The sequence below is a fragment of the Phacochoerus africanus genome, chromosome 15 (assembly GCF_016906955.1).
Source record: "Phacochoerus africanus isolate WHEZ1 chromosome 15, ROS_Pafr_v1, whole genome shotgun sequence".
Lineage (NCBI taxonomy): Eukaryota > Metazoa > Chordata > Mammalia > Artiodactyla > Suidae > Phacochoerus > Phacochoerus africanus.
In genome coordinates, this window is record NC_062558.1 from 39026564 (window position 1) to 39044152 (window position 17589).

Consider the following 17589-nt stretch of genomic DNA (forward strand, 5'->3'; position numbering starts at 1 on the left):
ACGACGGGAACTCCGGTACTTGCTTTTATACATATATTCCCAGAGAGAGTGTTGGAAATAATAATATATACATTTCAATTTTTTTAGGGGCTCCTGTGCTAGGTGGAAGTTCCAAGGCTAGGGGTCTAGTTGGAGCTGCAGCTGCCGGCCTACACCACAGCCACAGCAATGCCAGATCTGAGTCGTGTCTGTGACCTACACCACAGTTCACAGTAATGCTGGATCCTAACCCACTGAGAGAGACCAGGGATCGAACCTGCATCCTCATGGATACTAATTGGGTTTGTTTCCACTAAGCCACAATGGGAACTCCCACTGCAAATTTTCATAATGTTTGCCATAGTATGTTTCAAAAGGCTGGAGGTGACTTATAGTTTTACCAACAGTTTATACCAACATTTCTCCACATATTCACCAGCTGTGGATGTTATTGCCAATAATTTTTTGGGTGTCACTAGGTAATGCAGGTGATACTGGTCACCAGGACAAATATAATAGTAATTTAAAAGTTTGAAATATTTTGAGAATTACCAAAATGTGACAAAGAGACACGAAGTGAACAAATACTGTTGGAAAAAATGGCACAATAGACTTGCTTGATGTGGGGTTGTCACAAACCTTCAGCATGTAAAAACACAATTACTGAGAAGTGCACAAAAACAAAGCACAATAAAATGAAGTATAACTATAGTACCTCATTTACTCTTCAAAATAACCCAATGAGTTATTAATCTCGTTTTATAGATTAGGAAAGAATTTCAGAGAGGCTAGGATACTCGTCTAAGCTCTCACAACTTGTAAGTGGTAGAGCTGAAATTCAAATTCAGGTCTTCCTGCCCTCAGATGTTCCGAATCTTGATAGTTATGCTATATAGTCTTCTCGGCCTAGAAGGAGTAATGTTTAACCAGGAAGAAAGATGCTCTAGGGGTGGAACGGAGATGCCTCAGGGATAGTGTATATGACAATCTGGTGTGTCTCTGCAAGGAAATGCTCATGAGAAATTGCTAATGCCTCACCAGGATGAAACAACTTGTTGAATGCTTTTGAGTGCCAGGCACTGTACTGGGCACCTTGGGAAGTTATAGTTGGGCACTTAGATTTTTGAGACCTTTAACTATAACGTTCCTTTCAGAAGCACTGCCTGTGCTCAACTCCAGAACTGTCATTCAGACCAGACTTTATCACTTAGTGTTAATTAAAAGTACTGCAAGGGCTTTATCTGGTCTGTCCTAGTGGCCTTATTCAATTAAAATATGTTTTCATTGGGGTGGTATTTTTCTCTTTACTGTTTTGTCACTCCCTTTTTATCATTTTAATAATTAATAATAATACTTAGATAACAGTGATAATATCCATAGTAGTGGTAATTTTCTTTGACTAATTTCCTTTCCATTCATCTTTCATTTTTAATTAGTCGAATTTCAGATTTGCTGATGGCTGATAGAATAAGGCTTTCCTAGCAGGCCCCAAATCCCATGGCTCCAGCATGTATTTCAGTGTTGGGAATCTTTCTGAGCTTCTAACTTCAATTTCCACCTCTTTTGTACTTCTATATGCTCCATTAAGGATGATAACAAAACCTTTTGGCAGGCTGGCATTGCTGGAGAGTTCCTTGTGCTACCTTTTGATAAGAGTTCATGGTGAGCTACAAAGGGGACACAGGAATCCTAGACCCAAGGCTGGATGTCCACCAACTCAATAGGAACACAGAGATGATGTCAGAATATTTTCCAGGTAGACCGGTTAGCCAAAACCCATCCTTGGTTCTGAAAGGAGAAGCTGTATTTTCTTACCTCGAGTTGGGGCCCGGGTAGGGTGCTTGGGCTCAGGGGTGGGCTGCTCAGGGGCAGTGGGCTCACTGACTGGCTGTTGGGGCTTGGTCTTCTTTATGGGCATAGGCTGTGGGAGGACCTGTTTGGGGAAGCCTTTGAAGAACCATGCTCCAGAACGCTTCCACACCTGGGAGAGGAGAGGTAGAAGATGAAGACATGGCAGCCAAGGACTACTGCTCCTTCTTCATGAAAGCCAATTTTTTACTTCCTGCCTTCAGAGCACTAACACAATAGGCAGCACGCTTTTCTCACCAGTATGCAGTTTTTCACAATTGTTACATGATTTAGGCAGTATCTCTGAACACTCAATAGAGAGGGCCTGAGAATGATCATTTTCTTGATGGAAAAAGTTGAATATCAGAAAGGTTATGAACCAGTATACGGTTACACAGCCAGAGAGTAGAGTGGATATCAAATCTTTCACCTCTTCAACGTGATGTGCTCCCTACTACCTTGGCTGCTGTAAAGAGGACGATCCAGTCACACCCTTCCCAAGACTCTGGCCTTCTTTCTTGCCTTGTGGATTAGTGTTCCATCTGGGAATAGTGTGCCGAACATCTTTCAGATTGTTTCTATAATCTTTTTTCACCCTGCTCTATGCCCCAGGAGGCTGACCAGTAAGGACTGCAGTAACCGGACTTGATCTCTACCTTTCAGGTGGATTTGGTCAAGGAGAGCACGAGTCAGGGGTCAGAGGAAAGAAGAGAGTGAAGTCAGGGTATTTATCCCCTTGGCTCCCTCCTTTCAAGGCAGGCAGTGGGTGCATTCCTGCTAGTCTATACCTAGCATCCAGTCTGGTAACTGCTTCCTCCTCCACTCCTTCAGTCTCAAGAGTGGTAACAGCAACTCTGCTGTTGCTGGTGCTGGTGTTTCCCCATGCCTTGCTGATGTCCCTCATCCCTGCCCAGACCTTTGTAAACAGAATCTTTATTAAAGTCTCCTTGCTAATCTTGGTGGACTGTGCCATCTGTTCTCCTCCTGCTTGGTACTGAGGGAAATGTGATCCTTGGAACAGTCTCCAAGGCAAGAATATGCAGCGGAAGGTGGGTAATGTCGAGATCGGGAAAAGATGAGAGGGCTTCACTGGGACAAGATGGGTAATAAAAAGCAAGCTTAAGTAAGAGAAGGATTCTGTGGGAGAAAGAAACAAAGTGAAGACAGTGCAGAGGAAGAAGTGTGAAGGGTGAGAGGCGAAGAGAGAAAGAAAGAAAAAAGAGGCGATAAGGATGAGAAGGAGAAAAGAACTCAGATAAGGATGGTCCCCAACTTATAATGGTTTGACTTATGATTTTTCAACTTTACATTGGTGCAAAAGTGATGTGCATTCAGTAGAAACCATACTTTGAATTTTGGTCTTTTCCTGGGCTGGTGATATGTGGTCCAATACTGCCTTGGAACGTTGGTCCGTGGCAGTGAGCCTCAGCTCCAAGTCAGCCTTGGGATCACGATGGGACACAACTAATACACTTACAATGATTCTGTACCTATGAAGTCATTCTTTCTTTCTTTTTGACCTTCAGTACAGTATTCAATAAATTACAGAAGATATTCAATGCTTTATTATAAAATAGTATTGTCCTAGATGATTTTGCCAAACTGTTGGCTAATGTAAACCTCCTGGGCCTATTTAAGGTAGGCTAAACTATGATGTTCACTAGCTTAGGGGTATTAAATGGATTTTCCACTTACAATGGTAAGTAACCCATTACCCTTACCCATTACCCACTGTAAGTTGAGGAAGATCTGTACAGGGAAAGGAAAGGAAATGAGGGGGAGTATGAGATAAGAAGTGGTAGAGAGGGAAAGAGAAAGAAAAGATAGTAGCAGAGGAAGACCCAGAAGGTGAGAAGTGAGGAATAGGGAATGAAGGGAGGGAGAGAAGAAGTCACAGAAGTGGGAGAGGAGAAAAGAAATTTATTGAAACACTGTGTTCCACCAGGATTCACAGCCAAACTGGTTCTTTCTATACCAACCGCTTAAGCCATGTACCTGAACAGGTTCCCCAGCTCCTCAACTGCCACTCCGTTCCCTTGGTTACAGCAAGGAAGGGGGAACCATCCAAAGAAAGGAGGGGGTTCCAGGAAACAAATGGGACCAATCCACTCACCTCTCTCTGCTCGATGCAGATTTTGCAGAGCCACACAGAATGCGGGCGGTTGTTGGAGGTCTCCACCCCACACTTGGTGCAGACATTCTGGGGACAAAACACAGCTCAATGCACACTCAGATAGATATGCCAGGCTCAGAGCTGCCAATGATCAGGAGAAGTGGCTGGGAAGGGAGGCACTGAAGCCCCATTCTCCTTAGTGGACGAATAGACAGAATTCTCCTCCCCTTGCCTCCTTTCCATGACCAAGGTCAGTTAGAACTAAGTTCCAGTCTGAGTCATGATTTCTTTTTCTTTTTCTTTTTTTCGATTTTGCTTTTTAGGGCTGCATCCTTGGCATATGGAGGTTCCCAGGCTAGGGGTCGAGTCAGAGCCACAGCTGATGGCCTATGCTGCAGCTGCAGCAATGCCAGATCCGAGCTGCATCTGCGACCTACATCACAGCTCACGGCAACACAGGATCCTTAACCCACTGAGCGAGGCCAGGGATCAAATCCAAAACCTCATGGTTCCTAGTCGCATTCGTTTCCGCTGTGCCACAACAGGGACTCCTTGATTTCTGATAGTGAGAACTGCACTGGATGAAGGGATTCTCCAAGAGTCCCTGTGGGGTCTGAATTTTCAGCCTTCATACAGGGCAGATCATTGACATTTTTTTTTAATCATGAAAGACTATCCATTTTGTTTATTACTTTATTTCTTTTTTCTTTCATAAATGAATCTGAGACAACTTAGACTATACCTACAGGTTCTGCTGCTTATGGAAAAGGAAGTTATCAGAATAAATGCCATGACTATATGATGAAACATATTTTTGGCTCTTTCCTGGCAGTCAAAACAAACAGGTGACAGCATTCCTACAATCTAGCTGATGATATAAGGTAAGTTTTTTGGAATAGATAACCTTTCCCCAATATTACATTTTAAATGTTAGGTGAGACCTCAAGTAGGAGATTCCAAGTGACATTATGAATGTCTCCAGCTAGGTTGTTCCCCTGAATTCCTTTCCTGGGAATAAGGCAGACCCAAGGACAATGGCATCTCTGTCCTGGAATTGTCAAATGCAGACAACTTGAGAAGAGGGTGCACGGTGGAGAGACCACAAGGAGACTCCCCTTCAAGGATGAGTGTTTAAGAAGACCAACATCTAACTTGGCCTAACTGGGCTAGAGAAGGGCTTTCTAAGTGGCTTGTGCTATAACCCAGGGTACAGAAGGCTGGGTAAGCCTCCCATGTGCACATGTGTATAGACACATGGCCAGCATGTTCTTTTTTTTTTTTTTTTGTCTTTTTGCTATTTCTTTGGGCCGCTCCCGCAGCATATGGAGATTCCCAGGCTAGGGGTTGAATCAGAGCTGTTGCTGCCAGCCTACACCAGAGCCACAGCAATGCAGGATCCGAGCCGCGTCTGCAACCTACACCACAGCTCACGGCAACGCCGGATCGTTAACCCACTGAGCAAGGGCAGGGACTGAACCCGCAACCTCATGGTTCCTAGTCGGATTCGTTAACCACTGCGCCACGATGGGAACTTCTGGCCAGCATGCTCTTTAGCTTGTCACAGAACTTGCTAACCCACAACCAGGATACTTGCAGGCTCAACCATAATTCATGTCCCACCTCAGACTCCCAAGTTCATCCTAGGTGGAGTTGACCCTCCAGAAGGGTCAGAGTGACTTCTAAGGGAGGAACCAGGATCAGGGTTTCCTTGGAAGACAGCTAGGCCTGGGAGCATCCCAGAAGGAATCACATTATGGCAACCATCCTTCGGAATCCAGTCTCTGTCTCCCAAACCCAAGGTCTCTGAAGCCCAGGCCTAGACCCTCTATGTGATGAGGGGGGGGGGACACAGGGAAGGGGAGGGTGGCGGTACCTTTTTACAGTCCTCGCACACTACACAGGTGGAGCCCAGCATCCCCAGCTGTTCTCCACACAGTATGCAGCGGTTCACCCCATCACCAGCCACATTCTTTCTCATATTCTCCAAACGGTCCACCAGGCGCCTGGAAGCAGAGTCAGGGTAATGAGGACCTTATAGGACCAGGGACCACCAGCATCTCCCTCAGTATATATCTGGCTGATGGCCTTAACCTTCTTTAAGTCATAGATTCTTGAGTATATGTTGTGAGCCACACAGGAAGTCCAATTCTTGAGTATATGATGATAACTATTGGACCCCTCCCCCAAAAAGGCTCATGCATATAAAATTCTGATATATTTTCAGAACATCATAGAACCCCTCTCATATTCCTCAAAGCCCATCTATTCTAATGACTTCAGATTAAGAATCTTATTTAGTCTTTCCTGACGTCACTGCCTCCAGGGAAACTGTCTTCTGAGCTCCAGTTCTTTTATCTTGTTGTGTACATGATGGATTCACTTGGGTCTCAAATTTGTGCTTTCAACTGAACTCTTCATCGTGGCTGCTCTCCATCCTCATGACCAGCAAACCTGCTCCCATTTTCAGGAAATAACCACTATCCACTAGCTTGCTCAAATCAGAAACCTAGAGGGTCTTCCTGACCACCTCCTCCCCTGACATTCAATGACTCAACCAAATTCTATCCTGTCTAACTCCCTAACATTTCTCTCCATCCTCACCTCAACCAAGCCACAGACCTCTCTCCCCCAGATGAATATAGTAACCTCTTAGTCTCCCTGCTTTCACTCATTGCTTTCTACAATCTGTTCTCCTCACCACAGCCATGGCGATATTCCTAAAACATAAACCTGATCATGGCCCTCCCACTTTCCTTGAAAACTTTTAGCTGGTTCTCATTCCAGGAGGTTTCCATGACCCTACATGATCTGGCCCCAGATGAAACCTCACACCTCTTCTCCCTCTTGGTCTTGCTTCAGTGGTTCTTCAAGTGTGATGACTGGACCATCAGCATCAGTGTCATCTGGGAACTTGTGAGAAACGCAAATTTTTGGGCCCCCACCCCAGAACAACCTAATCAGAGACTCTGGGGGTAGGGCTCAGCAATCTGTTTTAACAAGCCCTCCAGGGGATTTTGGCAAAATTTTAAGAACCACTGCTCTGGTTACACTGGCCTTTGTGTTCTAGTTCTCCTAATGGCCTCAGCTCTTTTGCACACTCTGTTCCTTGTGCCTGGAATACAGCCTCCCCTTATTACACATATTTGTGATCTCTCTCGCTCTCCCTCTCCATCTCTCTTGTCTCCCCCCCCACCCACAATTTTCTGGCCTAGATTCCCCTTCTCCTTTACATTCCAGTTGAAATATCACCTCCTCTTAGAAGCCTTCTCTGACCATCCATTTACTCTAGTAGCAACCCTTCTGCACAGCACTTGTCACATTTGTAAATAATTGCAGGATTATCTACATTAAGTAATTAGTTAATCATGAGTCCATCTCTGGGTGCCTCTCTAGACTATGTGCTCCCCTGGGCCAGGGATATTGTCTGTTCTGTTCCCTGCTATGTCCCCAGGGCCAGAGCAATGCCTGGTCCACAGTGAGTGTTCACACATGATGGTTAAACTAATGAATGAATGAAGGCAGCCCACCTTCTAAAATTGCATCCAGTAAAAGCAAGCTGAATTGAACATCAAGTGACACATAATGACAGCTTATACTTTTTTTTTTTCGTTTACCTTGTTCCCTATTTTTTTAAAATTATTTATTATTTTTTTTCCCACTGTACAGCAAGGGGGTCAGGTTATCCCTACATGTATACATTACAATTACATTTTTCCCCCAGCCTTTCTTCTGTTGCAACATGAGTATCTAGACAAAGTTCTCAATGACAGCTTATACTTATATGGTGCTTATTATATACCTGGCACAGTAGGAAGTGCTTTGCCACCCAAAACTTAGGAGGTAGGCACTATTAGTAAGCCATTTTATAGGTAAAGAGAGTGAGGCACAGGGAAGTTAAATAACTTGCCCAAGGTCACACAGTTAGGATACAGCAGTGCTAAAACCAGGACCCATGGTTCTTGTGCATTACACTAGCACTTCTCAAACTTAATATGCATACAAATCACACTGGCATCTTGTTAAAATGCAGATTCAGAGACATCAGGTCTCTGAAGCCTGAAGTGATGCATTTCTAGAAAACTCCTGACTGATTCCACATGATGCCATTGGTCCCAGGGCACACTCTTAATAGAATGGCTAACACATAATAACTACCACACCTGTGGATCATCCTGCTTCAATCTCAAGTGGGTTGTTTTTGACACTTCCCACCAGCCTGAAGTCATATAGCCTTTTCCACCAACAAAACCTATTGTTCCCATTCCAGCCACAGCCAGTGGACCCAGATGGATGGAGCCAGATGGAGCCGGACCCTGTCCACCCCTCCATGGACTGGATCTCGGCTGTGGACACCTCAGGCATGAGAACCACTGGGATGAGACTGGATTATCACAGGCTCCAGAAGGTCCCTGGCAGCCCTGCTGGCAGCCACCTCATGCTGACTGTCCCCACAGGCCCTCCTCACTCCAGCCAGCCCCTCAAAGCACTGCACTCGCTGTGTTATAAATAGCAGCCTCTCCCTTTGTGTTCCATTCAACAGAGAGCCACTCTGCCCAAGGAGGAGCCAAAAGCAGCCGGTAGGCTTCCACTGTGACCCAGATGGGACAGAGCGTCTTAGGGATGCAGGCTGCGCAGAACCAAAGGCAGCACATTCTTCTCTTTTTCCTCCTCCTCTTCCTCCACCTACTCCTCCAGATGTTTTCCCTAGAAGCTGTTTTAATAGGGTTATGGGAGGTGGCAGAAACCAGGAGCTCCCAGTCCTGGGTCTGAGATCAACTGGAAGAATAGCTGCCAGTGTCTACTGAGCACATAGATGTGCCAGGTGTAGAGACAAGCCCTCCACATGGATTTTCTTAATGAATCCTTCCAGCAGCACTGTAAGCTAAGGACTCTTCTTGTCCCTATTTTCAAAATGAGAAAAGTGAAGCACAGAGAGGTTAAGTGAGCTACTCAAGTCACACAGCTGGGAGGTGGAGAAAGCCTGGGTTCAGACCCGGGCAGTCTGGCTTTCAGGGTCCTGTTATTGATTATACCTTGCTGCCACAGGTGTATTGCCAAGCAGAGCCATGGGGACCTTCTTGCATAGCTCAATCTCCACCCTGCTTGATTTCCCTGCTTTCCCCACACCAAGGGACCCTCGATCACTGGTAAGTATCAACTTGCACATATCAGTCACCACAGCAGATTCTATCCCATTGAAAGTGAGCAGGGCCCTGCGGGGTTCCTGGGCACAAAAGATTTTGTGTCCCCCATTTCTTGTTTTTAGGGCATAAGCCTCAGCCTTCATGACCTTCCCTGAGTTCCAAAGGGGAGTTTCAAACAGTTGCAGTTCAGGGAAGGGAGGGGATGCAGAGACAAGGGAGGAGCAGTCAAGCAACAGTAGTGCAGCCTTGGGGTAGGGACCTGGTTTCCCCTCAAGGGATACCCATAACAATATCTTTGAGCTCTTGGGTCTGCAGAACTCAAACCCCCAACATATGAAAAATGTTAATGACTTGATGAAGGCTTCTTCATTAAAGAATGAAGGAGGACCACCAGAACGAGCCCCAGGGCCACTAAACACCAGCTTTGAAGAATGCTAGCTTGCACCTACTCTAATCCTTATCTGTGGCCCTATTTTTTCCACTCTCAAACTATAGGGCTATCTCCTATTCTCTCCCAAAGGGGGGCACAATCTTTAAGGTATTAGCCTGCTGTGGCCACCTTTGCCTGGCAAAGCAATAAAAGCTATTTTTTTCCCCTTCACCCAAAACTCTGTCTCCACATTTCTAATTGGCAACAGTAGACAGAGGCCAAATTTCAGCAATACCATCTGCCCCTGACTTCCCTGAGACTGTGACAAGACACCCAACAGCTGCACCATCATCTTGTTCCCTTAAAGAATCCTCAACATTGGGTTGAGAAATTTGGATTTAAGCCCTGAATTTTGCCTCACTGGGCTTAATTTCCTCATCTGTAAACAGGAAAACATTAGGCTAAAATTGGTGGTTGTCAGATTGTGCATTATGGCACCCCAGAGGTTTCTTAGAGACTGTTTTGAGGCCACTCACTACAGTGGTATGGTGGGGGTGATTCTGAGGGTCCCCAACCCCATTTCATCCAGAGCAACCTGCGTTTATCTTTCATTTGTTTGGGCTGTTGAATTAGATTTCCTTTGGATATTTTGTTCCACAGTCTGAAGCAACAGTTTGAAGTTGTCTAGAGCAGATAAATTTCAGGATGCCTTTCAATACCTCAGAATTATAAAATGTTATGAGACAATGAGGTAAGCTAATGGTGGAGGCAAGGGATAGGAATTATATAGTGATTTTTTTTTTTTTGTAGACACCTTTGTTCTCACCTATTTTCTTTCTTTCTTTCTTTGGCTTTTTAGGGCCGAACCCATGGCACATGGAGGTTCCCAGGCTAGGGGTCGAATTGGAGCTACAGCTGCCGGCCACAGCTACAGCCACAGCAACATGAGATCTGAGCCACCTCTGCAGCCTACAGCTCACAGTAACGCCAGATCCTTAATCCACTAAGTGAGGCCAGGGATCGAACCTGCATCCTCATGGATCTAGTTGGGTTCATTAACTGTTGAGCCATGAAGGGAACTCCTGTTCTTACCTATTTTCTAGAAAGTGGTTAGATTTTGTCCTTCTCACTCTATTGGTGGGGGCTCCCAAAGCACAGAGGGAGCGAGAGGCTTGCCTTGGGTCACTCAGCCTGGGCTAGAATCTAATTCTCTGCAAAGTAAATCATCTTTTCTTTCCATGAAGTCCCCTCATGGCCTCTTGCCTCAAGTCAAGCTTTGCCAGCCTAGCTCAGGAAGAGAGCGTGGGATAGAGGACCCAATTCTAAACTGCAGTGCCCTTTGCTCAAGAAACTTAGACAGTTACCTGCCTCTTCTTGGAAAATGAGGACGCATTTTCATCCACTACTTGCAAACCCACACTCCAGCTTCTCTACCAAGGTGCCTGTTCCTTCCACCATTCAACAAACCTCAACTCCAAAAGGCCCCATTAACACGCATGGTCCCTGAGTGTCTCATTAGCTTCTATCAGTGGCAGCAAGTGACATGGAAAAACAACAGATTGAAGATCATTATTCAGATATCTTAACTTAGAGATGCTTGCAATTTGTGGATTCAGACCAACACAGACCAGACCAACACAGAGAGAAGGAAGTGGAGTGGTGATGGGCAGACCTTGCTTCTCTGCTCAAAGATTGGGATGAGCAGGGGAGCTTCCTGTAGGCTGCCCATTTGCACATCCTCTCGCAGCCCCAAAAGCTAGGGTCCAACCACCAAAGAGCATAAACTTAGAAATAAAACTCTGCAGGAAGCTAAATCCAAATCATGTCATGCAAGATCAGGAGTCACAGATGGGTCTTTACTCTGGCGATAAAACATTTCAGCAGTGTCTTTACCCCATAAGGAATGTTTGTTGTCACCAGTCTTGGCAGGAGAGACCTATATGCATTATGAAAGATGCCCGAAACTCTCAATGCATGTTAATCACCCAGAAAGAATTAAAAACCACCACCACCACCAACACATAGGGCCCCAACTCTAAAACTTCTCAGCTATGGATCTGGTTAAGCCTGGAAACCAGCAGTTTGGCACGCAGTCCTGTTGTGAGTCCGTGGGGGGATGTTTCCAGGATATATGATCTAGACCATCTAGATCACCTGGGTTGAGGGTTCAATATTCAGACAAAGATTCTATGGGACTGGGTGGGTCCCAAGAGTCTGCCCTTTGAAGTGATTCCCTATATGATCCTGATGCTGGTGAATTCTTGGCCACACTTTGAGAAATGCTGCAGTGAGAAAGGAAGCAGTGGGACAAATCACATGACAAAATGTTCTCCTTATTATGCTAAGTGGGGGAAAATCCTCAAACCCAGGATGTAGAATGGTGACCATGATATGAGCTTGGATTTGGAACATGGTCATGTGAATATCTGCATGGTGTATCCTGGATGAAAAAAAGAATTGGAAAGGAAATACTGAAATATTCCAAGTGAGTATAGCCAGGTGGTAGGGTTATGAGTAACTTTTATTTCCTTCTGTGATGCCTCTGCTACCCTTCTCCTTAATCACCCAATTACCTGGACTCCTCTGTACTTTCCTCCCCCCCCTTCTTTCTTTTTATGCCTGCACATGTGGCTTATGGGAGCTCCCAGGCTAGGAGTCAAATTGGACCTGCAGCTGCTGGCTTATACCACAGCCACAGCAACACCAGATTCAAGCTGCATCTCTGATCTACGCTGCAGCTTGCAGCAATGCTGAATCATTAACCCACGGAGCGAGGCCAGGGATTAAACCCGCATCCTCATGAATACTATGTAGAGTTCTTAACCCTCTGAGCTACAACAGGAACTCTACCTCCATACTTTCTTAACTTTCTACAATAAACATGTATTACTTGATGTTAGACAAGTGTGTTTTTGAAGATAGAAAACATGTAAGCCAAGGGTTAAAAGAGATGTCAATGACCTTGAAAAGGCTTTGTTCTCTGGGTGCCCTCTTCGCAGACTAGAAACTGAGGGGTTAGTTGAGATGCACCTCAAGCTTCCTCCCATGGGCAACATTCAGGGCTTCTCAGATCCTGAGACCGAAACATCAAGATTTCCCTGTGTGTTTTGAAGCTGAAGGTCCTTCAGTGACTACGAGAAGACCTGTCTGCATTGGCAAACTAGTTTTGTTTGCCTGTCTAATGTCTCCACATTAAGTGCCCAATTAGCTGGACACTGTAAGTGGCTGTCACTCTCTAGTTATGCCTTTACATGCCTGATTAGCTTTATGACTACTGCTTAAGCCTCAGAGCCAGGAAATAAATACACCACCAGGCTGGGTGCTTAAGGGAAGCCTGTGTGAAGTTGGGTGGGCACCTCCCAGTTCCCAGGATGCTCCCAGAGGCACTGGAAAGGTTATGCCCCCTCCTCTGGGCACCAACAGACAACCTCTGGAGGTGGTGGGAAGTGGATTCCCAAGTTGCTCTGACCCTTCCATCCAAATAGAGGGAGATAGGCCATTCATTCATTTGACAGATACTTATGGAGAACCTACCATGTGACAGTGGACAAGGAGGACCCAACGGGGAGCAAAACAGATGAGGTCCCTGCTGTCCTGGAGCTGGCATTCTAATGAGGGAGTCAGACATTATTTAAATGATCACATAGATCATCATATTATGCTCAGAGTAAGCACTGAAGGACAAAAAGGAGCAGCTGTGGCAACTCATAAAGGAGGGACATGAAGAGCGGGGATGGGGCTTCAGAGGAAGTGGTCATTGGGCTGAGACCTGGGCCCAGTAAAGAGGGTGAGGAAAAGATTGGACAAAGAGCGAACAGCCTGTTGAAGACAATGCTCAGCTGGTCTGGTGCGCTGGATGGCAGGAGATGAGGCAGGGGATGCAGGCAGGGGCCTCTCCACGCAGGGTCTTGAGTCTAAGAGTGATAGGACGGTGTGAAAGGCTTTAACTCCACACCCCCTTTTATTTGTTTTTTAAGGACATATTCACAGCATATGGACGTTTCCAGGCAAGGGATCTAATCAGAGCTGTAGCTGCCAGCCTATGCCAAAGCCACAGCAACACAGGATCCAAGCCGCATCTGGCACCTATACCACAGCTCACGGTAACGCCAGATCCTTAACCCACTGAGCAACGCCAGGGATGGAACCCACATCCTCATGGATACTAATCGGATTCTTAACCCACTGAACCACAATGGGAACCTCTAACTCCCCCCATTTTGAGACAACATTTGGGCCCCTGGGAGGCTCAAAGTAGTGAGAATTCCAAATGCTATAGCGGTTCCAGGTAGAATGAGGTGGGCAGGTCTGGGGCTGGACTGGGTCTCTTGGAACTATAAGATTGTACCAGGTGGGTATAACCCAGTTTTGGTGAAGGTGAAAAATGGCAGGAGGGCCATGAAATAACCTCTGCACACTAGCAGGCTTCAAGGGGTCACCATGTGTGTTAGTTTCCTAGTGTTGCTGTAACAAATTTCCACAATCTAGTAGCTTATGACAACATATATTTAATATCTTAACAGTTCTGGAGATTAGATATCTGACACAGGTTTCGCTGGGCTAATGTCAAGGTGTTGGCAGGACTGTGTTCTTTCTGGAAGCTTTAGGGGGGACTCTGTTCTCTTGCCTTTTCTAGTTTCTAGAAGCTGCCCCATGCCTTGGCTTGTGGCCTCTTCCTCCAACTTCAAAGCCAGCAATGCAGCATTTTCCAGTCTTGCTGTGACTCTTATTCTCCTGCCTCCATCTTATAAGGCTGCAGTTCCCCTAGAAAATCCAGAATAATCGCTCTATCTTGAGATTCTTAGCTTGATCACATCTGCAAAGTCCCTTTGGCCATGTAAGGGGCCATAGTCACAGGTTCCAGGGATTAGGATGTAGACATCTTTGGGGGGGCATTATTCTACCTCCAACACCCATATTCCTGCCCCATCTGCCACCCAAGTTCTATTTCCACCTGACTTAGGTTTGAATTGGATTCAAGTCCTCCTCTCCGGAGCAAGGATTGGGCAGTTCCTCCTGGCTGGTTGTGGATGTCAGACAAATCAGGCTTTGGACTCTGTGAGGTTCCCATCTCCTTCTTTAGGTGCTCAACCTCAGGGAAACATAGACTCTCTCTACACACCCACACACCTGCATGACACCCCCTTTTGGAATTTAGAAATATGGGACACTTGCGATGCAGGTGTTGGGGTGTCCATTCTGGAGCAACCTTGCCTGGATCCATGTGTATACTTTGTTACTTTCTAGCTCTGTGACCTCAAGAAAGTTACTCAACCTTTCTGAGCTTCTGTTTTTCATTTGTAAATTAGGGAAAACAAAGTCCTTGCCTCCTAAGATTGCTACAAAGATAAAGCTAGAGTGTTTGTAAAATGCCTGGAACATGGTAACTACTCAGTCATGGTTCATGGTTGCTGCTAATTATTTCTTCTGGAGATCTGTGGCTTTTACAGCTCCCTATACTCACATTTTCCCCCTATGTAACCAGGGTGCTGAAATCTTCCCATGAAATCTGTCTTTCTAAAGCTTTTAAAGGGACTGCCGTGACTGAAAACCGATTGGACTTGTATGCACATCTCTAAATACACACACAAATATACACACACCAACAACATAGGGCACACATACCAACATATAAACCCATGCGTGATCAGCACCCACATAGAGCACACGACTTCACACGCATGGCTGTACACACTCTGCTCTTGCAGGGAGCCCAGCCCCAGTTGGCTGCCTTCTGGAGACAAGGATGTAAGCCAACTGCAGATCTGACGGTGCTTATTTCTTAAATTCAGGCTCCCTTGAAAAAGTCCAAACTGTGTCTGGAAACATTCAGGCAACTGCTCTTAACTTTCAAACCAGTATTGCTACAATGTTTGGATGAATGTTGACGGGAAGGTTAATGGATGGATGATGGCTCCAGGAAGTGGGCTTAACATGGCATAAGCAGAGCTGAGGACACCCTACCTGTGAAGGTGTGATGGGCTGACATGTGGTTCCTTAATCGGTGAGGGGAATGACAAAAAGCTGGGGTTCCATTGCTGTTGGTTGGGAGCCAGAGCAACTGCCTTTACAGCAGTGATTGACCATGTTTGCACAACATCTTGGAAAATGCAGCAAAGTGGGAGGGTGGATATCACATTGTCTCTCTGTCTCTCTCTGTCCCTGTGTCTCTCTCTGTCACACACAGACACACACACACCTCATTAATTTAAGAATCATGTTGCTTCTCCTGACACCATCATCGCAATGTTGTTGTGGGGGGCAGGGGGGCGGATATTACCATTAAGTTTATTAAACTTGATATTTTCTGAACTCTAGATTAGGCCATCTGCTATGAACAGGGACATGGCTGCTCTGAGGGAGGCTGGTCTAAGACTCCAATGCCAGGGTCTCTCAGGAACCTGTCCTTCAATGACTAAGCTGTTCTGTCATGAACCCATGCGGCTGGGTTAATTCCCACTGTTGTCTATTACTGTCTCTACCTGGGGAGCTGTAGATCCCAATCTCTCTCCTTGATAGATTGGTGAGTGGGATTCCTGCCTGGGCCTCGGCACTTTGGGGAAGGAGGTCACCCTGGGTCAGAGTTGGAGCCAAGAGAGAAAAGCCACTAGAGGGCTCAGCAGGGCTAATGTAGTCAGTCAGGCAAGGAGTTGGGTCCTTTAACCCCAGTAATAGCAGCAGTTACCAGGTGCTGTGCTAGATGCTCCACGTGCATTGTTTTCCTTAAGCCACACGACCAGTGAGGTCAGTTCTATTATTCACTCCCATTTCACAGCTAGGGAAGCCAGGGCAACCAGAGAGGAAGTCACTGACCCAAGGGCACATGGACTGTGAGTGACAGGATGGGATTGGAGGATAGGTCTAGCTACGCAGATGTTGTACATGCTTTAGAAGAATGAAGCCTTTGTTTTATTTCAGTGCTTATAGTTGGGACTCTTTCTAACCTCTCCACCTTCCCTTTTCTGTTGTGGAAAGCAGAGGTGAGAGGATGTGGTGCTGAGGCCCACAGGAGACAAGGGTCATCGGGGGGAGGGGGATGGACTCCCATTGTAGGAAGAAGGGTAGGAGGCAAAACCAGTTAACCTGAGTGAATATGTGAGACACCCTGTAAGACACTGACTTCCCAGAAACCCTGAGGTCATTTGTCAATTGCCTTCCCTACCGGCACCACCAAAAGGCAATAGGATAATGTGGAAAGACAGGTTCGAGTTCAAGGTCTGGTTTGGTCTCATAAAGGCTGTGTGCCCCTGGGAAGGTTATCTTAACCTCCCTAAACTTCAGATATCTTATCTGTGAAGTAAAGACAGTAGTCTGTCTCTCCGTGCGGGCATGATAGGGATTAAAGAAAAATAACATATTTGAAAATTCCTAACACAATGTTTGGCTATAAATGTGTATCTCTTTATAGAATAGCAGAATAGGCCTCTAATCCTGGAGCAAGCCAGCCTGAGTTTGTAAGCCCAGCTCTATCGCTTATTAACTGTGTGACCATGGACAAGTTGCTTAACCTCGCTATGCCTCAGTTCCCTCATCTGTAAAATGGGAATGATAATAATATGGCTTAAGGCATAGGGTTGTCATGAGGGTTACATAAATGAATCCACATAAAGCTTTGAGTACAATACCAATACCTGGTGCTTTGTAAGGGTGGGCTATTATTACTTTCCTAGAAGTTGAGTATAGTTGCAGAGAAATTCCCATTTGTTTCTTCTTCCTTTTTTGAGCCACTCATCAAAAAGCCTATAGCAGTATTTCTCAACATGGAGGGATTTTTTGCCCCTCATTGGGCATGTGGCAATGTCTGGAGACATTTTGGGTTGTCACATCTTGGTGGGGGGGTGTTACAACTGTCATCAATTTGGTGGGATCCAGAGATACTACTAAAATTCCTACAGTGAGCAGCGTGCTGTCACCCACCACAAAGAATTACCTGTTCCCAAATGTGTGAGAATTAACATATGTCTTTTCTATCACAGGAAGCCTCATTTACTCCACTTTGTTTCTGCTTTGTCTGAGAAACCCTCCTCCACCCCATTTTTTCCCTCTTCTCCCAGTAACAATGTTTCAAATTAGCCAATCTAGAAGAATGTGTGCCCTGACCTGACCAATGGGAAGGGGACAGATGTACTGCCTGT

The 17589-nt window shown here is 45.8% G+C and overlaps 1 protein-coding gene across 1 annotated transcript in view; it reads right to left on the reverse strand.

The window, feature by feature from the left end:
- RPH3A (rabphilin 3A) overlaps nucleotides 1–17589 on the reverse strand; it is a 293276-nt gene that overhangs the window by 29638 nt on the left and 246049 nt on the right. Inside the window, exons 5-7 of the mRNA XM_047760895.1 lie at nucleotides 5814–5943; nucleotides 3941–4027; nucleotides 1795–1960 (exon numbers count right to left, since the gene is read on the reverse strand). Of these exons, the coding sequence (XP_047616851.1) occupies nucleotides 1795–1960; nucleotides 3941–4027; nucleotides 5814–5943 (383 nt within the window). The remainder of the gene's footprint in view (nucleotides 1–1794; nucleotides 1961–3940; nucleotides 4028–5813; nucleotides 5944–17589) is intronic.